Here is a 24489-nt window from a genome sequence, read left to right as displayed (position 1 = left end):
AAAAGATTAAACTTTTCATTTTGATATTCAATCTATTTATTATACAAAACTATTATTCATTTGTTGTTTATCGGGATTTGTATATACTAGATAATTTTTTATTTTAATAAGTATTAAGTTTTATATAATTTCATTATTTTTATTATAGATATATTTTTACTACAGTTAATATTAAAAATATAATTAAATATTTTTATTACAGTTACATATGTAGATATATTTTTAATTTCAGTAATTATTATAATTTTATTTAGTTTTAATATTCTTATTACATATATGTTTTTACTGTAGTTTAAATTTTTAAGAAGAAAGATACAATTAATTACTTTTATTATATTTGCATATCGTAGATTATTTTAAATTTTAATAACTATTACAATTTTCTTTAAACACGAGACTTTTATTACATATATATTATTAATAAAAAAATGAAAATTTATTTTATATTATTTTTCTTAAAAAATAAAAAATTTAACAAAAAGAACACTGGGTAGGTAAGCACGCAATATGGTCTAGACCATTATATATATATATATATATATATATATATATATATATATATATATATATATATATATATATATATATATATATATATATATATATATATATATAAGTTAATCAAGTTAATTAATTAATATTCACAAATCTATTTATAATAACAATAAAAATGATTTTTTTTTATATTGTTAAAATCTTGATTTAAATACTATATCTACAATTATACATAATTTCAATATTTTACATAATTATATAATAAAATTATTTATTTAAATGTAATAAAAAATATATTAATTTACTTAGTAAAATAAATTAAAATGTAAAAAAAAAATAACAACCTTGCATACCTATTTCATTTTAATAAAATATATATTTCATTTTAATAAAATATATATTTCATTTTAATAAAATATATATGTGTTTCTATTTAAAAGGTTTAACATTAATTTTATGTTATATTTATTTTTGTACGGGACCATATTACACAATATGTCTACCCATGTATATACATCTCATTTTAGTATAACATACACCTATTTATATCTCTATGTATTTTCATTTAAAAGTTTTAACATCAATTTTATGTTGTATTTATTTTGTACGGGATCATCTTACACGATACGCTTACGTTTTACTATAACAACAATTTGTGTACACATTTCATTTTAATATAAAATATAACATACATGTTTTTTATATTTACATGTGTTTCTATTTACAAATTTTAACATCAATTTCATGTTGTATATATTGTATACAGGACCATTATACAATATGTTTACAACATACACATTTCATTTTAATATAATGGTATAATTACTGATTTGATCCCCTAATTTTTTTATTTAGTTCAATTTAGTTTCCTTATTATTTGTTGGTTCAATTTAGTACCCTAATTATTTATTAGAATTCAATTTGGTAATCTCCCTTAAGTTGGAGTTAACACTGTGTCCTTATAAGACACGTGTCAAGCCGTGATTTTTTTTTTAATTTTCTTTTCTAAAAATTTATAAATTTGCCACGTGTCAGATTACTGTCGTGTCACGTGACAGTTTACAGTCATGACACATGACAGTTGTAATAGTTGTTTTCAACGTGGCAGTGGCTTGACAAGTGTCTTGTATGGACACGGGGTTAATTCTAACTTAACGGAGAGGATCAAGTTGAACCCTTTTAAATAGTTGAGATATTAACTTGAATCAACCAATAATAAGGAAACCAAATTAAATTGAACCAAAAAATTATGGGACCAAATGACTAATTATACCTAATATAATATACATGTATTTATATCTACACGAATTTTCATTTAAAACTTTTAACATTAATTTCATGTTTGCTTTTACTTACGGGACCATTTTATACATTAAGCCTACATTCTACATTTAACAATGATCGTGTACACACATCTCATTTTAATATAATATTTAACACAAAAATTTAATTATAAATTTTAATCATATAACAATATTATTTTACTACCTATTAAAAATTAATTTTTTTCAATTTTATAATTTAAAAGAAATAAATTCATATTTAAATATTATTTTTTAATCTTAATATTTAGCTATTATTTTATAATATTATTATTATTATCATTAGTATATTCTATTATTATTAATATTACTTGTCGTATTTTTTATAACCTATTACTTTAGCATAAAAAATAATATTAAAATAATACTATTTACTTTTAATTAATTCATTAAAATTAAAATTAAAATTAATTATTTAACTTTTATTATATTATTTAAATATTATATATAATTATAATAAAATATGTATATACATGAATAAATAATTTATAAATGTTATAATAATTATATTAACATTTTTACTCTAAATTAGAAAAAAAAAACTGTGCATAAGCACGAGTCTTAATTTTCACTTTTCTTTGTATGTGGATAATACTTTTGCACGGGACAAAAGTTCACAATATACCTACATTTTATTTTAACAACAATACATATGTACGGGGAAAAAGTTCACAAGACACCTTATTACTATACCTTGCCATCAAAATCACACCCTTCATATTTATTCTCAAATGATTTCAATATTTCAATATAAATTAAGTATAATTATAAACTATGTATTGTGTAAAATATGGATTATATCAATATATAATGAATTTAATCAATGGTCTTGAATAATGAGAAAATAAAACAGATTGTCATAATTAACCAAAATCTAAATAATATATTTACAATTTCACATAAATTATTCCAATAATAATAATACTTTAATTTAAGTTTTTTATTATTATAATGTATAATATTTAAACAAAATACTCACAATATCAACAACACAACAAAAAAACCCGTGAGTATGCACAGGTTTCATACTAGTGTATATATATATATATATATATATATATATATATATATATATATATATATATATATATATATATATATATATATATATATATATATATATATATATATATATAAGTTTTAAGTTCGGCAATTTAGAAACTTTCAACTCTTTATTAATTATTTGTCCTCTAAATTTTCAATAATTTAAAACTTTTCACTTGTTTAATAATTATTAGATTTTTTTATTAACGAAATGATGCAAGTGTTAAGTGGATAAAGTGATTGTTATATTTTCCTTCCTTAGTTTATGTCGTATCTAATTTTATGATTTTATTATTTTGTATTTTTTTAATTATATAATATTGTAATATTAGAATTTTGTAATTTTATAAAATTTCAGCAACTTCAAAACGAAAAACCGTAAACAAAAGAAAGAAAGTGGTATAAGACCCTTGAGCTAATTAAAAAAGAATCAATATAAATATTGCTAAAAGTGAAAGTATTTACAAATTGAATGAACATATTCAAAATAAATAATAAGCAAATACCATAAAACTAAAAAAGAAGAAGATAAGAACACAGATAAATAAATAAATGTAAAGGAAGAGATTGAATGATAAGAAAAATTTGATATAAAAGATTGATGTCATTTTGATATTACAAAAATAAAAATAGATTATTCATAAAAACAAATTTGATTACACATTATGATTCTGCTTGGTAAGGACAATATCTTCAAATTAGTTTTCACTTATTCAACTATTATTTTCAACTAAAACTCTAAGTAGAGTAAAACAATGAATTGATATTTATACAAGTATAAATATTTTAATATAATATATAATTAACGTTAATTAATAGAAATTATAAAATTTCTAATAAAAAGATTTGTAAAATTTTAAAATGTAAATGACTGGTTTAAATAATTTCATCCAAGCACATGATTACCTTTACAAATAAAATTTCATCCCAACTATGCTCAAGATTGAAAAGATTGTTAATTAGAAGATTGTTTAGTTCTATATTTATCTTTACCGAAATTAATTTATTAATTACTCATTATACTAATTTGATTACTTTAGCTTTATCCTTTTGAAAGTCAATACTCAAGTCTCATAATTCATACTTATGCAACAAGGAGTCCTAGTTCATTTGTGGAGAAAAAGGGAAAGTAAAACAATCAAATAAAGAATATGAAGTAGCCTTTTTTAAGAAACTCAATTTTTTCCTAAAGAATAATTGAAAAATGAGTTAAATATATCATTGTTCTCAATTTTTATAAACTTTATTCACTTTTGTTTAATATTTTTTTTAAATGTTCGAAAAGGTCCTAATATTTATAAATTGTGGTCAATTTAATCATTTTTCTAGATTTCGTTTAAATTGATAATGGAAAGTGAACAGTGACTAGAGCTGGCAATTTAGCCCCACTCATAGGGCTTGGCCCTGGCCCATGTGGGCTGGGGCTAAAAAAGCCCACAGGACCAAAAAGCCCCCCACTAAAAAAGTCCACAGGGCTAAAAAGCCCACAAAAGCCCTGTGGGCCTGGGCCAACCCATGGGCTTTTCTATAAACATGAAAAAAAATTATATGACAAAAGTCCAAGCTTCCAAATCCTAATTAATTGTACCAGCCATTGCAAGAGAAATAAAAACATCACTCACTTAAATTTAAACATAAATCAGAACAACCCATGCCAAAAAGAGATGTGATTTCATACAACACATTCACAATTATACTATTTTTCCATTCATAAAAGGATATTATCATTAACATATCCTTTCATCCAAAGATCCAATAGCTAATAGACCTTAAGAATAACACTCTAATAGCTTCAGCTATAGAAGACATCATAGATTGCCTGGATACAGCCACTTCAAGTATGATGGTCAAAGTCTGTGTTGTCCTTACTAAGATATTTTGATATCACTGGAAAACAAAAGAACAAAAAAAATTAGTCTAAGTGCTCAATAAGAGTACCCTCTGTCAATGGAAAAAAAAAACCATGTAAGTAGATATAAATACAAAATGTATGGCTTATGAAAGAAGATTTTTGAGTAAAAATTAGTGAAAATTAAACCAAAATTCTTGCTCAAGCATTTTAGTCATGGCATGAATCGCAATTCCATGTATCTTCCAAGATTTACATAGTTTGTTGCTCAACTACCATTTTTTTTGGCATAACACTCTGACTAGGCACCACCAGATAGCAAATATTTGTACAAAATAGCAACTTAGATGGCTAGAAACAATAGCATTCGCAAATGGTTCTTTTCATGGCTTGAAACAATAGCAGTAGCAAATGGTTCTTTTCAAAAAATCAGTGTGAATTTTTCTACTCGGCATATCAGTTTAATATCATCCACCACATCATGTGGGAGTTTAAATTTATTATGTATGTAACAGAAAATAGTATCAAGTCATGTTTACACTCCAAAATAATCATGCTTCTTGTGGCGCCAGTGATGGATTGTCCAAATTAAATTTTCAATCACATGGTGTACAAATAATATATTATAATCACAAACTAAATAGAAAGAACAATAAAATCAAGTTCGGAATTTAAAATAAACTAAGGATGAGAAACTAGGCAATTCACTTTCATGGTTTGAAACATCAAACTTCAGTTTTTTAGCAGTATTATTCTCTGTTCAAACTGGTATATTCAACATCCTCAAATATGCAAAATAAAACTATTTCGCGCAAAACTCTGTAAATTTTGTAAAGGAAATGGTGAAAACAAATTTTTTGTTATCAATGCCATCCCCTTTTCAAAATCATGAAATCTATAACACATAAGGAAGTACTTCTGAAATTATTAGTGAAACAGATCAGCCAACATCACAATAGACACCGCGAAACAAAACTCCACCAAAAAGCTAAAATCCAAATTCACCCACATGCTACTAGTCATAGGTGAATCTTACTACATAACTAAAAGCACAAAAAAAAAGGAAACAACCATGCCTATCCAAATATTGCGATCATTAACCTATGAAACTACAGGGGTTTTATTCTGTCATATTAAATCTAGATTATAGAAGTTTCCATGATTTCTTTTCTATTTTGAAGAACTCCCTCTAGATCTTACTGAAATGCTTTCCAAATAGTCGTATCTATATCTTCCTTGAAACCAAACTCAAAATATGAAATTGAACATAATCCATTTTCATTAAATATTCTAGCCTGAATGACAGAAAAGCACGATATAATCCATTTTCATTAAATAAAACTTGACAATTATGCAGCCTATAACGAGAGTTGATTGGAGACACACTTTGAAAGATAATTTGAAAAGCAAGATTGACTAATGGATAGAAATTTGGCACATGGAACAAATAAAGGACAATATGAAAAGTAAAATACAATGGAAAAACAAAAATAAAGTAACTTACATGTAAAAATTATACTGTTTTGGTCAAGGTTTGTGGTCTTTTCTAACCTTATAAATCTGAAAAATTATCTCTATCAAAGCAATAAATAAATTTTTGATTCTAAAATAAATAAAAAACAGTCGAAGACATTTTTTTTCATCTTCAAGGACTGTCATTTTCTAGAGATATGTTTTGATATCTTCATTTTGAAAATTTTCTAACAAAATACACTATATTACTCAGTCACTGCTAATTATAGTTATCAATGCTTACTTTGGTTGTCAAATAGATTCATATCAAATCCATTGAAGATCTAAACATATATTTCACAGATTTACATATATAATGACTATGTAAAATATCTGAATCTAAAATAGTAATGCTTTTCAAAAGAAAACAAAAGCTAAAAGCATGTTTGAAGCAGTAATTGAACCTGTTAATCTTCAACATCTTCAAGAAGTTTAGACTCATCAGTGATTCCCTCATGTCCAAAAATATCATGCAGAACTTCATCTATCTCAGAAACAATTAACAGATAATCAAACTATTAGTCTAGAGTTAATTATACAATGTAAAGTAATTTTAAAAACAATAATATATAAACTTACCACTAGGATTTTCAGAAAGTCCGTATAACCAACTTTGAGTACAAATCAACATTTGCACATGATCAGGAAGAATAGAGCTTCTATATTTGGAAAGTACATGCCCACCTTTGCTAAAAGCTGACTCTGATGCCACAGTAGTAATGGGAATACTAAGCACATCTCGAGCCATTATAGACAACATAGGGAATTTTTTCTCATTAGTCTTCCAATATTTGAGTACATCAAAATCTTCACTTTCTTCATCATCTATTGTTGGTTCATCTAGGTAAACATCTACCTCGCTCTTGCCAATTATGGATTTTGATTCATTTTGATACATTTTAAAATCCTACAATGTATTACATATTAATTATCAAAACGAAACAAGAAAAAAATGAAAATAGTGAACACCAAGTATAAAATACTTACCGAAATAATCCTTGATCTTTTGGCCTTACTCTCTTCGATATTGGATTGAGACATGAAGACGAATTCCGTAGGAGATTGGGAAAGAGAACCACTAGAGATAGACAAGTTCTTTGCATAATCTCCAAACAACATCTTGAACTTTTCTAACACTTTCTTAGTTTTCTCTTCATAAGTTAGAAGATCCAACTTTTTATAACAATACATTATAAAATCAACCTTTAGTCGTGGGTCAAGAATAGCTCCAAAAGCTAACACAATACTATACTCCTTCCAATACTTTTGAAACTTCTCCTTCATATTCAAAGCCATTGTCTTTAAAATGACATCTTCATTCAACAAATTCTCTTCAATGATTAATTGAATCTTCCAAATTTCCATAAAATACAAATTTGAAGTGGGATAAGATGAACCAGACATCATGTTTGTGATTTCATAAAATGGTTCTAAGAATTGACACATTTTCTCTCCCTTATCCCATTCCTCAGAAGATGGACAATTTTTATAACTTCTATCAACCACTTTAAGAATTTCAAAAGCTTGTTTGTATCTTATTGCACTTTCAAGCATCAAATAAGTCGAATTCCATCTTGTAATCACATCTAATCTCAAACCAATGCTCATATTTATGCCAACATCACTAACACATTCTTTGAATTTGAGAGTTCTTCCATCCGATGATTTAACATACTTAACACTCTCTCTAATGTTATGAAGTGCTTTGTCAACCACCTTTAAACCATCTTGAACTATCAAATTAAGAGTATGAGCACAACATCGAACGTGAAAAAACTCACCATCACATAATAAATTTCTCTGAACACAAAGATGGCTTTTTAAAATATCTTGCAAGGTATTATTAGCAGAAGCATTGTCCAAGGTAATGGTGAAAATTTTCTTATCAATACCCCATTGCTTTAGGCAATCAAATACAACACTTTCTAGTTCAGCACCCGTGTGTGGTGGTTTCATTCGACAAAAGTTCAGAATCTTACTTGTCAATTTCCAGTTTTCATCAACAAAATGTGCAGTTAGGCAAATATAACCCTCAGAAGTAATTGCAGTCCAAACATCAGAAGTTAAACAAATTCTATTAGGAATCCTAGACATGATTTGCTTAACTTTATCCCTCTCTTCAATGTATTCCTTCTCCACATCTAAAACAGTGGTGTTCCTACATTTCATGTCAACATCTGGATTAATGTATTTTATCCACTCCCTAATTCCTTCATACTCAACGAAATTATAAGGAAGACCATGTTTAATTATGGCTCTCGTAAGTAACTTAAGATGAACCTTTTGATTGATTTTTCGTGTCCCAAACTTTCCTTCTTGATCAAGACTGAGATCCACATCTAAGTTTGCAATACTTTTACATGAATCGATATGACGACTTAAATGTGAAGTCCCATAATTGTTTTTGGTTTTAGGGTTTTTACCAACTTTATAGTGATGGCCACAATACTTACACGTAGCCTTTTCAATTCCATCCTTGTCTTTACCTATTCTTGTGAAAAAGTTCCAAACATTTGATACTTCTTTTTTATTTGTGGCAGTACTTTCAGATGGACAAGGAGTTTCAGATACAAGATCATCATCCAAATTCAAAGGGTTACTCTTAGAGGGATCCATATTTTAAAGCTATTCCACACAACTGCATAAAATATTTTAGAATTTAATCCTCATTGTAATAGTTAAAATTGCTAGATAATATAGATAGCTAAACAATATAATTAGACATTTTTCACTATGAAGATGTCTATATTGGAATTAGTATACAAAATCAAAATACAAATAGGCACACCAAGAACTTACAAACACAGAAGTTACACAAATGATAATATATACAGAAGTTAAGTTATTCAATAGTTTCCATTTGAAAATATTTCATACTGAGGTATCAAAGATAATATATACCAAAAGTACTGTAACATTTACCCATCTCCCAAGATCTTGTACATGCACTATGAGCCCAACTTTAATAAAAAGAAAATTAAGTAAATCAGGGAAGTTCATCTGAGATGGTAAACACACCTTTTTCATAGAAGATACAAATTTATTGTTTATAATACCAGCCTGAAAAACATCATATCGAAGTCAACAACGATGTAATGAAAAAAAGTCCATTAATATTATGCCTAGTTCACAGAATGCACTTAAAAGCTTTTACAAAAAAGGCAGAACTAGATGTCAAGAAGCTTTTAAGCACAAACAGATTCATGTTAATAATCAACTTAGATTCTGCATCAGTACGTTGGTTACTGCTAAGGAAAAAGAAACAAAACCTTCTAAATAATGACACGTATCTAAACGAAAAAAGGAGAAGAAAGATAGGACAAAAAAATATACTAACAAAATGTTTGTGTTTACCCATTTTTCAACATCTGTATCAACCATCTACCATAGTTTTAAAAACATAGGTTTTCACCACTCTCAAAAATTGTAATAAAAAACAAATAGGGAACCGAAGTGGCTAAAAGTAGCTAAAATAAAATAAATACAATAGCTAAAACATAATTTTCACAGCCCAAATAGAACACAAACTTTATCATTTGTTTAACCCAATACTGTTTAACAAAATGAAACCTAATTCAATCAATTAAGAGTAACTTTGTTACTTACTACGATTAAAAGTAATTGCATGATTTTTGTTTTTTTACTTTACATTTTTTACACACGTGAGCCCCTCACTTTTACCATGTACGTATCCAAAGTTGTAACGTGAATGCAACATTTGATTTTCCAGTAGAAGGGGCTTTGGTCTGGTTCAATCATTCTCACAATTTTCTTTGTTTCATTCAAATCATTTACCCACTCCTTTTCTTTTTTCTCCTTTTCTCATAAGGGTAACTAGTAAAACCTTCCATCTCAGGTGAAAAATGCATCTCTGTAGTTAAGGTACACTTTCACAGAAAATTCACCTCTTCACATGTAACCAACTTAAGATGAGAGATCTTATCTGTAACATGTAACTAGTAATAAATAATCAGCTTTGAAAATGAATGAAGGCTTAGATTTTTATTAATTAAGATATTGATATTGTTAGGATCCAACAATCCATTTCTTTTACCTAAACAAGTTATAAAATAACAAGACATTTTCAGTAATATGCTGAGATTGCCCATAAAACACAACTTAAAGAATTAGTATACAAAATCAAACTACAAATAGTTTTACTTGACTACAAACTACCCTAGATCTTTAACCATTCTTTTTTTAATCTTTGCTGTTGAGGATGTTCCAAAATAATAGACTTGTTGCATTTATATAATCGTTTATTAGAAACATCTATATACACAGAAGATCAGAAAGTTTGACCTCAAAAAATGAATTATGACTTTGTCTGCCAATCAAATATTTAGATGAAACAAGACAAGAATTCTCAATAATCCATATTGTAGTCTAATCACAAAAGAAAGAAATCACTAATTCATCAACAGAATTTGCAGAATATAAACATTTCAAACATATTCTCCCATAGACAATAATATAGCTAAAATGGATATGTTAACATAGCAAACTATTCTTGCTAGACACTGTAAGACACAGAAATGGACCCTACAACTAAGATTTATTCCCTATATCCCCCAACCCCCGGATCAGTGAAATCTGAAAATTCTATCTCCTATAGAAACTTCCCATATTCAAATTGTTACGATATATTCATATAAGCATGCTACCTGAATGCTAATACTTCCACAAGTTCTAAATCAACTTGAAAATTAAGAGAACCCAGAATAGTTAGGCTTTAAACAACCATAAACTTTACTACAAACACTTAAATATATAACTAATTTCATAATTACCCACTTTTGATTGGTACAACACTGAGATTACTTACCCCTATTTCTTCTTTGATATAATATCACGAAAGTTGCTCTATATCAGAATTGCAGTCCAAAAACTGGAGAAAAAAATTGCAAAAGGGGATTTGTAGTTAGATTTCAAAGAGGTATTCTTAGTCACAGACAAAAGGGTTACCTTTGATATCACTTTTTCGTTGACGAATCAGGATTCTCCTCTTCTATCACTATCACCACCGCTCTACACCGTCGTATGTTGCCGTCAAGCTTCGTCGTAGACGGTGGCGGTTGGAAAACGTTAGATATAGCTTGAAGTTGGGTGAAAGAAATTTAGGAAGAAGAATAGTTGTTGAAGGAAGAAGACGCGTGTACATTGTTTTTTGAATGAAGAGCGGTTATGAGGGGGCTACCCGGCCCTAACTTGTCCTAACCCACTGCTTGGGGGGCTTTGGGGGTCAGGGGCTTTAAAAAAGCCCCCTGATAAGTGGGCCACAAAAATGGGGCTTAACTTTACAGGGGGCCAGGGCTGGCCCAGGGGCTAAAATAAAAAATGACAGCTCTAAAAGTGACTGTCATGTGTCACTTTGTGATTTTTTAATTTTTTTATATTTTATATTTAATTTTTAATTTTTTAATTTTAAAAAAATTTGTTCATGTGTCAAGTCATGACATGTGGCAGAGTCAATGCCACATGTCAAGCCTATGTCACTATCATCTGTCAAGTTAATATTATTACCATGTGTTAGTATCTCGTATCATATATTCGATTCAATCTCAATTTTTGTTAAATTTGTTCAATTTAGTCCAAATTTTTGTTATTTTTGTTTAATTCAATCCCAATTTTGTCCCTCTCCAAACTGATCAAATTTAATTTTTACATAAATATTATACATTATTTTAATTAAAATTCACATTTACATTAAATATTTCTTTTATTATTTTTATACCAAACGTAACTACACTTTTGGAAGGAAATTATTAGATTTATGCTTTATTTTTGCTACATGTAAAAAATAGGGTTAGAGTAGTTTAAAATTAGAAGAAAAATACTTCATTATTTTTAAAATTAGAAGGAAGATTCTTCATTAGTTTTTGAATGATAAGGAAAATTCTTAATTATTTTTAAAATTAGAAGGAAATCTTCATTATTTTTAAAATTAGAAGAAAAATTCTTTATTATTTATAAAACTAGTAGGAAAATTCTTCTTCATTTTTAAAATTAGAAGGAAAATTCTTCATTATTTTTAAACCAATTCTAAACCTATTTTTTACATGTAGCAACCATTAAACATAAATCTAATAACTTCTTTCTAATAATATAATTATGGTTGGTTTAAAAATAATGAAAGAAATATTTAATGTAAATTTAAATTTTAATAAAAATTTAGTATAACATTTATATAAAAATTAAGTTTGATCAATTTAGAGAGGGGCGAAATTGGGATTGAATTGAACAAAAATAAGGATTAGATTGAATAAAATTAACAAAAATTGGGACTGAGTAGAATATAAAACATGAGACACTAACACGTGGCAATTGTACTGACTTTACATGTGGCAATGACACTAGCTTGACACTGTCACGTGTCATAATGCTGACTTGACAGGTGGACAACTTTTTTAAAAAGTAAAAAAGTTTTAAAAAATAAATTAAAAAAACCACAAAGTGACATATAACAGTCATTTTTTACCACAATTTACAAAAATTAAGACCTTTTTGAACATTTCAAAAAAATGAAGACGGAAGTGAACAAAGTTTACATGTTGCGCAATCTCATAATCTTCTTCACCAACTATTTGAGGTTGAATCTGAAGGATCTACTGCTGGATAGATACCTTTGGCGGTTAATCCTCTTGATAGTACAATAGTAGCATCTAAATGTGCAAATGTTGTAGCAGGAGCAATGTTTATTAAATCGTCTACAGGTACACAAACTGCTTGAATAGAAGTTATGGACCCTTCTTTAGTATAAGTGATTCTTTTTTGTAAAGAACCATTTCAGTATTAAGAGTGGGTTGATAACCCATATTTGGTTTAGTTAGTTTTCTTTGTAGCTTTTTATATTCTCTTTTGTAAACGTTCTTATCATCACTCTCAATAGAAAGTTCTGGTTTTTGTAATATGGTATCAGTAGAGAATTAAGTCTTTGTTTCCCCTTTTGGGTTCTCTCTTTTCCGTTCTTTACCCTTATTTCATTTTCTTGCGGTTTCCATTGCTTCTACTGCCGCCTCAATCAATTCTTCCACAACCATTGTCAAAGAACCTCATCACGATCTTACCCATCCTCTTTTCTTACACCATTCAAATGGTCACGACCTCCTTCTCACTTTGCAGCCCTTAGATCACACAAATTACGTCACTTGGAGTCATTCGACGAGGGTTGCTCTCTCTGTCAAGAACAAACTTCTGCTCATCGATGGAACCCTAACTGCACCTTCAGACGATGATCCTTCTTTCGCTACTTGGTCAAGGGCAAATAACATCATTATCTCATGGTCATACAACTCGATTTCGAAAGAGATTATGACAAGCATCCTCTTCGCCTCCACTACTCATCAGATCAGGGAAGATCTCCGAACCCGGTTCTATCGCAAAAATGGTTTGCGCATCTATCAACTCCAACGTCAATTTCTGTCCCTACAACAGGGTTTTGACAGTGTGAGTACCTATTATACCAAGCTTAAATTGATATGGGAAGAGCTTTCTGGATACAAACCCAATTTCAATTGTTCTTGCGGTGGCGCTTCACCAACTTCAACAACACCCCGCCTTAGAATATGTCATGACCTTCCTGATGGGTTTGCATGATTCCTTATCTCAAATTCGTGGTCAAATTCTTCTCTCTGATGCTTTGTCATCTATCGATAACGTTTTCTCCTTAATCTTGCAAGAAGAATCTCAACGAGAAATTATTGACACCCAATCATCCAATAATTCTGAAAAACCTCCAATTAAAAATAATTCCAACAATATTTAATACAAATGTGAATTTTAATAAAAGTTTTAATATAACATTTAAATAAAAATTAAATTTGGTAAGAGTGACAAAATTGTTTCATTTTGAAAATTGGGATCGAATTAAACAAAATTACTAAATTGAATATAACACACTGGCACCTAACACTAACATTGACTCGTGTTGTAAGACCCTAGAAAATGGCGTTTTAAAAGTGATAGTGGTTTAAAAATAGTGAGACTCGATTATTTTAATATTAAACGGTATGTCCTGATCGTTCTTGTGATATTTCTATGTGTAGATAGAGCATCATGTGGAGTTAGAGGTGTTGACGTTTTTAAGGCGTTGACGTTTATAAAGTTGTCTAAACAAGATAACAGGTAAGGGAAGCTAACTGTTTTACTTGAATTTCATCTAGAAATCATTCTGATGACTTTGAATTGCATGATTGATTGTTGTATGAGTGCTTGAATTGCGTAATTGAGTGTATGTTTGGATTGTGCTAGATTTCTTTGTTGTTGCATGTGAGAACAGATTAGGAATCTGGTATTTTCGCCTAAGCGAGCAGCTCTTGCCTGAGCGAAAACACCAGAAACTCATCCCCTGTTTCTGCGCGAGATCTCGCCTAGGCGAGCCAGTCTCGCTTGAGCGAGAGTCACTCTCGTCTAAGCGAGACAGCTTAGCCTGAGCGAGAATTCGCCCAAAGTTTGGGTTGTTCTCTGTTTTGAGCCTCGCTCAGGCGAGAATGACTCGCCTAAGCGAGAGAGCCTTTTTGCCTAGGCGAGACCTTCTAGCTTGGGTGAGAACCCCTGCAGTTGAGTGTTATTTCTTTGTTTCTAATGGATGAAGCTATGTTTGAATGTTAAAATATGAACTTAGTTATGATATGCATGAATTATTATGACTGGTAATATGTGTGGTGAAATTGCATGAAGTTGGAATATGAGAAGAAGTGGTTGAACTAGGATTTCAAGGGAAATTCTAAGAGGAATGTTTTAGTGCATGTAAGGACATAAGGACTCAGTTTTGGTTGGTATCCTGACGCTCCTAGTAACCATTAAGACTCATGTAGAGTATGATGGATTACGTTGGGGGGAGTAGCAGGAGGTCCTGGTCTATGAACCTGATCCGTCATAGAGGTGATGGGACTTACCTTGGGAGTGGTTGGGTGATAACCCCTTGTGTCCAAACTCTGCAGAGTTTGGGAACCGTCGCAGGTGCAAGCCACCAAGAGATCCGATGTCGCTTACATAATCCGGATATTGAGTCTAGAGTCATGTATATGTGTTGTGGTGGTCTATATGATTCTGGTGATAATGAGAAAGATTGCATGGTTTCTATTTATAATTGAATTGCATGATTCCTTAATCAGATTAGCTTACCCTTGCTTTTTATGTTCCTGTCTTGTGTTGTATGTTTCCATTTGCGATGATCACCTATTCGGTGGGAGCAGATGTGGTTGCAGTGTCAAAGACACTTCTGGAGGATGAAGAGCCATCGTGTTAGTGTTGAAGAGGAGGTTTCCAGTGGGAACTTTAGCAGTGGTCAGTAGTACAGAGTTTATTAGTTAGTTTAAGTGTATAAGTGATATATTTTTATAGTCATACCTTTTGTAAGACCGTATTAATATATTGTGTACACTGAATTATCTGTTTTGGAACTATGATGAAACTCCCTCTTTATTAGTTTTAAGCTGCTGAAATTGAGATGTTACACGTGTAACTAAGATGTTACAGGTAGATATTTATTGCACATGTACTAATATTTTACAATAACTTATTTCTATTTTTATTTTGAATTTATTTCAACTTTAATTTTTTTTTTAAATTTATTTTATGCATCAAATTAATTTAAATAAAATTATGAATACGATTACCATTAAGTAATTAATGATTTTTTCATAAATAAGCACCTAATTCGTATTGAGGGAAAATGTTTAACTAAAAACCAATTATATGTATTTAAATCTTTCTTTAACATTTACTTATATTTTTGTTTTAATTACATAACATTTTAATTGTATAAATTAATTTTTTTTTTTTGTTTTTTGTGGAAATTTACCAAGTCTCCGAGTCAAGGAATAGTTGGTGCACAAAAAGTTAAGAACTGCTTGCTGGAGAAGGAGTCGTGCTTGATTGGTCAAAAAAAAAAGTGAAGATGTACGAATTAGTACTCTCAATGTGTGATTTATGTTGAGGTTTTTAAGAATTTTCAGATATAAAAGAGACGTTAAAAAGAAGAATTTGTTATTTTACTTTACATATTTTAAAATTTAAATAAGAACTAAATTTTAAAACTCATGTATATTTAAAGATTTTTTTAAATTAATTTAAAAAAATTAGTAAGTAAATATTTTCTATCATTTAAATGAAAAATATATTTTATTCTTTACATAAATGGTAAATTATGTCTTTTTACTTTGAATAAAATCATAAAAAAATATTTTTTTGTTAAACTGAAATCGTCTCTTGAATTAGACGCATTTAATTTGATGTAATTTAGTCAAATATATATATTTTGTATAAAGTTGTCACATGACAACAATTAAATGAATATTCCATTTTTGTTTTTGTTTCTGTTTGTTTCCTTTTGCTCACTCTGCGCCTTGCTTGAACAACACACAGAAAGAGATCGGAATCTGCTGCAGTAGGCTACACCGAAATCCCTGCAAATTAACCGTTAAGATATTTGTTTCTTTTGGACTTCCTAAAATCATTCATGATCATTCTAAAAGTTTATTGATAGAAAATTTATCCAAGTTCCTTCAGTAACTTCACTCTTCATGTTCACAGCTGTGCTTGTGTTGTTGACTTAACATTGACATCTTTTCTCACTGGGTTTGTCTCCATTTGCTGATACCTCCACTCTTCAGTATTGGGTCAGTTTCATATTCTTCACTCTTTTGTTCATTCTTCTTGTGGGGTGTTCATGATCACTTCATTGTGCATACTAATATCCCAAAGTATTTATCTTGTTTTGATGATCATATATCTTCTCATGTTTCATGACTCAAGTCTGAGGATGTGCATGCATTTTTGTTTTTCTTGATGGTCAATGTGGAAGAAATTTTTGTTTTTCTTCAACAGAATGCTGCGTTTTTGTTGTTCTTTCTTTCTCTTTTGTTTTATGGGACTTCCTTAAGACATGATTATGGAGGTTCTGATGGTGTTCCAAGAAGTGGAGACATTTTTCTTTTTTTGTGAAACAACCTAATGGGTTTTATGCCTGGCCATTACTTTAATGGGTTTTTCTTTCTTTGTTAGTTTACAACTAGGGGCTCTGTGTTGATGTTTATTTTGATAAATGAGACGGCATAATTTACAATATATCAGAAAGAATATGGTTTTACGATTCTGTTTATACACCATTGATTTAATTGCAATTATGTTGTCCTAAGGTTTATATTTTTGTTGTCAAGGTTCAATGGTATATTATTCCTTTTTTTAGTAATTTCTGGAAATGTATATAAATTCTTTGAATGGTGTTCCTTTCTGTACTTGTTGACAGCAACAAGAAATTGATGAAAGTTGTTGAGAGTGTAATTTTGTTTTTCGGAAGGTTGTAAATTAGAGACACAACTGGAAGCTGTCTCTCACATTTCATGAATGAGAACATCTGTGTTGAGAAGTTGAATATTTGGAGATGTAGAGGTCATAAATTTAACAAATTGTGTGGATATGTGCTTTGAATAGATAATGTAATGTATGATGTAACATGCATAAACTTTGGGTGCTTTGTTCATCAGAAATCTGTGAATCTCCTTGTTAATACAAATAGGTGACATTGGTGTTTCATATTCTAAGTTTTTTCTTGTTCTTCTGTAGGATGGGTAAAACAATTGAGTTGTATGGATTTCCTAATTATGTGAAAGCTTGTGATGTGAAGATATTTGTAGAGAATTATAGTGGTAAAGGAAGTATCGCAGTTATGAAGCTAAGACATGGGAAAGGTCGGTCTGGAAGAGCATTCGCTATTATTCAATTCATCACAGAAGACTGTGCTACACATATGATGGGGATGGCTAAAAACCTTTCAGGAGGATTGCGGTATGGAAAGGCTTATTTAAAAGCTCGGGAAATGGAGAGTGATATTGATCGAAAGCTAAGAATGGATTTGCCTGGTTTGGAAGGTGTGAAACTGTATTTTGGCTGCCAGATATCCAAAGGAGGATTTTCTGTTTTGGAGACAATTCAGGATGTGAGTTTAAATTTTGGGAGTGGAAAGAGAAAGGTGGAGCTGAAATTTTCGTATAACCTGGTGCAATACAAGCTTCAGCTTTCATACGAGAACATTTGGAAGGTTGAGCTGCTTCGACCACGGAATAAAACTGCATGTTATCTCCTTCTTCAGGTAATCAAATTTGTTTTTTTATTAGCTTAAGACAAATTTCGTTTCTTAATAAACTTAATGATGGATGTGTTAAAAATAAGGCTACTGTGAATTGGAGTTTGGTGTTATTAACTGGTTAGTCTTGCTTGCTAGTGTAACACTAATATTTTTCGCTTTATTAAGTTTAATAACTATATAAATAACCCTATTTCGAATAATAAGTTTTTAAAATAAAATTTCTCACCACTTTATTAAAATTCAAGCAAAAATTGTAAAATAAATGTGAAACAAAACTCTAAGACTACCAATACTATTGATTCTACTCCAAACTCTCATTCTTCTTTGGTGTGCATCACCATTTTAGATAGGAAAATTATTTGTTGACAATCATCACAATCATACTCCTGTGTAAAGAACACAATCATCACATTAAAAAAATGCAAACACAAATAAAACAGAAGGGCAAGCTAACATAACAAAGCAAAAACCTCATTTTTTGAAAAATAACTCAAAAGTGTTTAAAGTTTGGAACGTATAAAAATATAACTTTTCCTTCAAATCCTTTCCTTGATCAAATGTAAATCTTATTGAAGTTTATGAAGTAGATTCCCATAAAACAGACAATTAAAACCCCTATCTCTCCTTACCAGAGTTTTTCTCATATCACTTTAACACATCTCATTTCTGACTAAGAAAATGGAACTCGCTCCAAACTCAATAGTATTATATAACTCTGTTTGTACACACTCTAGGTGTGGCTCATTATTTTACAATACAATGAATATTTTACATTTGTGAGAATTAAGAATCTCTCAGCCTAGGAGAGATTCATGGAAAAAAAACCGTTCTACATATCTACCCCAAAAATTTATGAGCCAAATTCAACTTATACACTCTTTTCACTTTTTTTAAAACCCCCCGAGCCCAGCGGAAAGAATGGCCCGCCTGGCAGAAAAAGAATGGCGGTTGCTCTTGAGAATTGAATGAGACCTCCCAGTTACCATACCATACGGACACTCTAACCAATTGAGTTACAAACTCCTCGTTTTACTTATAATTTTCTAGGGTCAGCACTAGTTAAAAGATCCCTTGCATGCCAAAGCATCATGATCCATGACCATGGTGAACCAGAACTCATTTACCAAAAAACAAGAAACAAAACAACAGGACACAAAACATGTGAAATGAGGAAGACATGTAGTTATTTATTCTATAAGATTTTACTTAAAGCCAGCTACTTCATCTCTCATTATGAATTCTTGTCAAATTCTAAGACTGTCTTTGTATTTTCCTATTACTGGTGTGATTGACAAATGCTGAATCTTATTTATTTTTCTTCAATTGTTAGTTACTTGGTGCTCCCAGGATATTTGAGTATGACGTGCACATGTCGGCAGATGTATCTGACAGTGTATTTGATAAATCTTCGTACAACTACAAAAAATATATCCTTGATGAGGAATGGACCAGAACAATAGATTTCACTAAAGACAGTTGTATTGGGCAGTCCTCCGCCATATGTCTGGAGTTTCCTAGTGGCCAAAATTTACCAAATTTCAAGGATATCTTTGCTTATTATGAGCAAAGTGAGAGGCAATACACACTACACCCAGGAGTTCCCTTTTCTCAAAATTGGGGTCTTGTCCCCATTGTTGCTCCCCAAGGTGTTGAAATACCATTTGAGATCTTGTTTAAAGTCAATTCATTGGTTCAGCATGTATGTCTTGCGGGACGTGCACTTAATGATGACTTCTATCGCTTGGTTGATCCGCGCACAATGCCCCTTGATTTTATTGAAAATGCTTTAGAAAAGATGTACTACTCTAAGGAATTCTGTTATGATCCCACGAAGTGGTTTAATGATAAGTACAAAAGGTACCTTAAATCAAATTCAAAGAATGGTCCTCGGTGGCCTGCAATATCTTTGGATAAAGGGTTGGTATATGTTCGCAGGGTTCAGATCACACCTTGCAAAGTTTACTTTTGTGGTCCAGAGGTTAATGTCTCAAATCGTGTTCTCCGTCACTTTCATGAACATTTGGATAACTTTATACGTGTTTCGTTTGTCGATGAGGAGTTGGATAAACTGTTTTCAACTGAATTATCATCCCGTGCACAGAACAAGAAAACTGACTTGTACACAAGAATTCTTGACATCCTTAAAAATGGCATTGTTATTGGCGACAAGAAGTTTGAATTTCTAGCATTCTCATCAAGTCAGTTGCGGGAGAATTCTCTCTGGATGTTTGCTCCTACAGGGAGGCACACTGCCGCATCCATAAGGAGTTGGATGGGAAATTTTAACAATATTAGGAATGTTGCAAAGTATGCTGCTAGGCTGGGACAATCTTTTGGTTCATCTACTGAAACTCTAAGCGTCCCTAGACATGAAATTGAAATTATTGAGGATGTGAGGAGGACTTGTGATGGAAAGGAATATGTCTTCTCTGATGGTATTGGGAAAATATCTCTTAAATTTGCCAGGAGAGTGGCTAGAAAATGCGGCTATCATGGCACTCCATCTGCCTTTCAGATTCGTTACGGTGGTTACAAAGGAGTTGTAGCTGTTGATCCAACATCACGTTTTAAGTTATCACTGAGGAATAGCATGCGGAAGTATGATTCAGATAACACCAAGTTAGATGTTTTGGGTCGTAGTAAGTTTCAGCCTTGTTATCTGAATCGGCAGTTAATTACTCTCTTATCCACTCTTGGCATCAATGATGGTGTTTTTGAGAAAAAACAAAGGGAAGCTATGTATCAACTGAACACTATACTAAAAGATTCATTGAAGGCACAAGAAGTTCTGGACTTAATGCCTGCTGGGGAGATCACCAATGTCCTGAAGAAGCTCCTGATTTGTGGCTACAAGCCTAGTGAGGAACCATTCCTTTCAATGATGCTGCAAATATTTAGGGCATCAAAACTGTCGGAATTGCGACTCAAATCCAAGATCTTTATTCCAAAAGGAAGAGCAATGATGGGATGCCTAGATGAAACTAGTACCCTGGAATATGGTCAAGTATTTGTGCAGATTTCCAACAATAGGCTGCGGGGTCTATTTGATGATTCTTTGCCCTATAATTTGCCAAAAAAATACTCTGTTACAGGTAAGGTGGTAGTAGCTAAAAACCCTTGCTTGCACCCTGGTGATGTTCGTGTTTTAGAAGCTGTGGATGTGCCAGATTTGCACCACATGGTGGACTGTGTTGTTTTCCCTCAAAAAGGACCGAGGTAAGATGCTTAAATATTTCTGTTTCTATGAGCGTTCAACACTATGTTATGGAATGATGTAATTTAAAGATTGTATGGTGTTAGTAGGATATTAAATGTATAACTACAAACTGTTAGAAGTTGTTAGAATACCGGTGTCAAATGCATAACCTTTTTCTCTCAAATTAATCTATTGAATAAGAATATTCTTTCTTTTAAATTAATCCTTTAAAGTGTGTGCAATAAAGTTTTTATAGTCTCTAAAATTCAAATAAATGAAAGTGGTGAATAGTGCTTCCGTAGCTGCAATCTATATTGCTTTTATATGTTTATGCGTGTTAACAAATGCTTGCGATATTTGGTAAACTAGGATTGGAGCTTGGAATTTATTGGAATTAAAGAGACCTAGAGAATGAGTAGAAAGCATTATTTTATATGAATATGTATTTTATGCTGTTTGCTCTTCCATTGCATTATTTTATTCTATTTTTCGTGGTAAGCTGTCAATTTTGTTTAATGGAGCATTGCTAGGCAGTTGCAGTTTTCTTGTTGCCTGAAATAATTCAGTTTTGCTCTGGTTCTGTTTGCTATGTTACTTCAGCAACTATCAGTATGAAATCATATGTCCAAGTACATCTTTTCTTTGTGCAGATTTCTCCTGTAAATTGAAATGCTGATATTTTGGGTAGTTAAATGCTTTATAATTTCCTTTTGAAATGTCTACCTATACCACTCTAGTAATCGATTTTCGTTATCAGACCTCATCCAAATGAGTGTTCGGGAAGTGATCTGGATGGAGATATCTACTTTGTCTGTTGGGACCCTGAATTGATTCCTTCCCTTCAAATCCCACCAATGGACTATACTCCTTCCCCAACTGTAGAATTGGATCATGATGTGACAATTGAGGTATCATGACTCGTGATGCTTCCTCTTCTTCCTCTACATTCCTATGTTTAAACTTAAATACCTGCCCCAGTATTCAACACTATCCATGCGTTGTTAGGTTCTTTTTTCTTGTATTTATTTTGTGACGGTTTTGTTTGTGCAGGAGGTTGAGGAGTATTTTACGAATTACATTGTGAATGACAGTCTGGGAATAATTGCCAATGCACACACTGTCTTTGCCGACAACCAACCAAGAAAAGCCATGTCTGAAGAATGTCTTAAGCTTGCAAAGCTGTTTTCAGCAGCCGTCGACTTTCCAAAAACTGGTGTTCCAGCTGTTATTCCTCGTGTACTGTATGTCAAAGAATATCCTGACTTTATGGAGAAGTCTGACAAAGAAACCTATATATCACCAAATGTAATAGGAAAGCTCTATAGAGAAGTTATAGAAGCAATTTCATCAAGTGATGGTGGCTCTATTTCATCCTTCACCCGAGAGGTCGCGAGAACGTCTTACGACTTTGACATGGAAGTTGATGGCTTCTTGGATTATGTCGATGATGCTTTCTATCACAAAACCAATTATGACTACAAGTTGGGAAATCTGATGGATTACTATGGCATCAAAACTGAAGCTGAAATCCTCAGCGGTAATATCATTAAACTGTCAAAATCCTTCAACAAAAGGAGGGATGCAGAAGCAATAAATAAAGCTGTGACATCCCTAAGGAAAGACGCTCGGTCATGGTTCAATGAGGGCAATAATGGTGATGATGAATATGCAAAAGCTTCTGCATGGTACCATGTTACTTACCATCCAAGTTACTGGGGTTGCTACAACCAGGGGATGGGTAGGGATCATTATCTAAGTTTCCCATGGTGTGTTTTCCCTCAGCTTCTCCAAATCAAGAAGAAGGTCTTCAATAGAAGGTACTCTTAGGCATGCATATGGATAACTTTGGACTTTGCATTACCTATTTTCCACTTGGATTTCTGGGGGCACTCATTACTAGTATCAGTGTATAAGGAACTACCGGTATAAAGTTTCTATCATTGACGATTTCCAATTTTATATATTACTTTAGAGACAAATATATTTATCCTAAAAGAATGTAAACAAAAGAAAGAAAATGATATAAGATACTTGTTTTAATAGCTAATTTAGAAAAAATAAATATAAACATTACTAAAAGGAAAAGTGTTTACAAATTGAAAGAATGGATTCTAAATAAATAATAAGCAAATACCATAAAACTAAAAAAAAAAAGGAGATAAGAGCACAAATAAATAAATCAAAGTAAAGGAAGAACTTAAATGTGTTCATGTAAAAGATTGATATTTTGATATTAGAAAAAAAAATAGTATACTGCTAATTTTTCGTTCTAAAATATTATATTCATTCAACACTATATAGACTATATACTTCACTCAAAAACAAATTTGATTACACCACCTGTTATGAATCTCTTTGGTGAGCACAATGTCTTCAAATTAGTTTCCACCTATTAAACTTTAATATTTTCAACTAAAAGTCTAAGTAGACTAAATAAAACTAATCTGAATCGATACAAATATATTTATAAATATTTTAATACAATATACAATTCACGTTAATTAATAGAAATTATAAAATGTCTAATAAAAACATTTGGAAAATTTTAAAACGTAAATGACTGTTTTAAATAATTTAATCCAAGCACATATTAGTTTTCAAATAAAATTTCATCCCAACCATGCTCGAGATTATATTGTTATTAGAAGATCATTTAGTTCTCAATTTATGTTTACCAAAAATTAATTTATTAATTACTCATTATACCACAAAAATAGTATTACATAATTGTGGCATAGTTTCACCCAAGACGAATTTGATTACTTTAGCTTTATCCTTTTCTAAGTCAACACTCTAGTCCCGTAATCCAAACTTATGCAACAAGGAGTTATACTTGATTTGCGGAGAAAAAGGGAAAAGTAAAACAATCCAACCAAGAATCTGTAGTAGCTTTCTTTAAGAAACTCATTTTTTTTTGCTAAAGAATAATTGAAAAAATCACATAAAAAAAAAGAGTATTGATTAAATTCATAGTTATGTA

General features: G+C 30.7%; 1 protein-coding gene across 4 annotated transcripts; it reads left to right on the top strand.

Moving 5' to 3' along the window:
* Positions 1–13649: 13649 nt before the first annotated feature.
* On the top strand, positions 13650–23504 carry LOC114173223 (probable RNA-dependent RNA polymerase 1). 4 transcript variants are annotated; one of them, XM_028057489.1, is made up of 6 exons: positions 13650–13668; positions 16759–16844; positions 17791–18316; positions 19644–21529; positions 22267–22417; positions 22560–23504. In XM_028057489.1, the coding sequence occupies exons 3-6, from the start codon at positions 17792–17794 to the stop codon at positions 23334–23336; spliced, it is 3339 nt and encodes a 1112-aa protein (XP_027913290.1). In that variant the 5' UTR covers positions 13650–13668; positions 16759–16844; position 17791; the 3' UTR covers positions 23337–23504. The 4 variants fall into 4 exon arrangements, with proteins under 4 accessions (XP_027913290.1, XP_027913292.1, XP_027913289.1 ...); XM_028057491.1 differs by lacking the exon at positions 13650–13668 and adding an exon at positions 16545–16644; XM_028057488.1 differs by lacking the exon at positions 13650–13668 and having other exon boundaries at positions 16727–16844.
* The last annotated feature ends 985 nt before the right edge of the window (positions 23505–24489 follow it).

Source organism: Vigna unguiculata, chromosome 2 (assembly GCF_004118075.2).
Source record: "Vigna unguiculata cultivar IT97K-499-35 chromosome 2, ASM411807v1, whole genome shotgun sequence".
In the NCBI taxonomy this organism is placed as follows: Eukaryota; Viridiplantae; Streptophyta; class Magnoliopsida; order Fabales; family Fabaceae; genus Vigna; species Vigna unguiculata.
The sequence above is the reverse complement of the archived record's forward strand: the minus strand, read 5'-3'. Positions and strand labels throughout refer to the sequence as shown.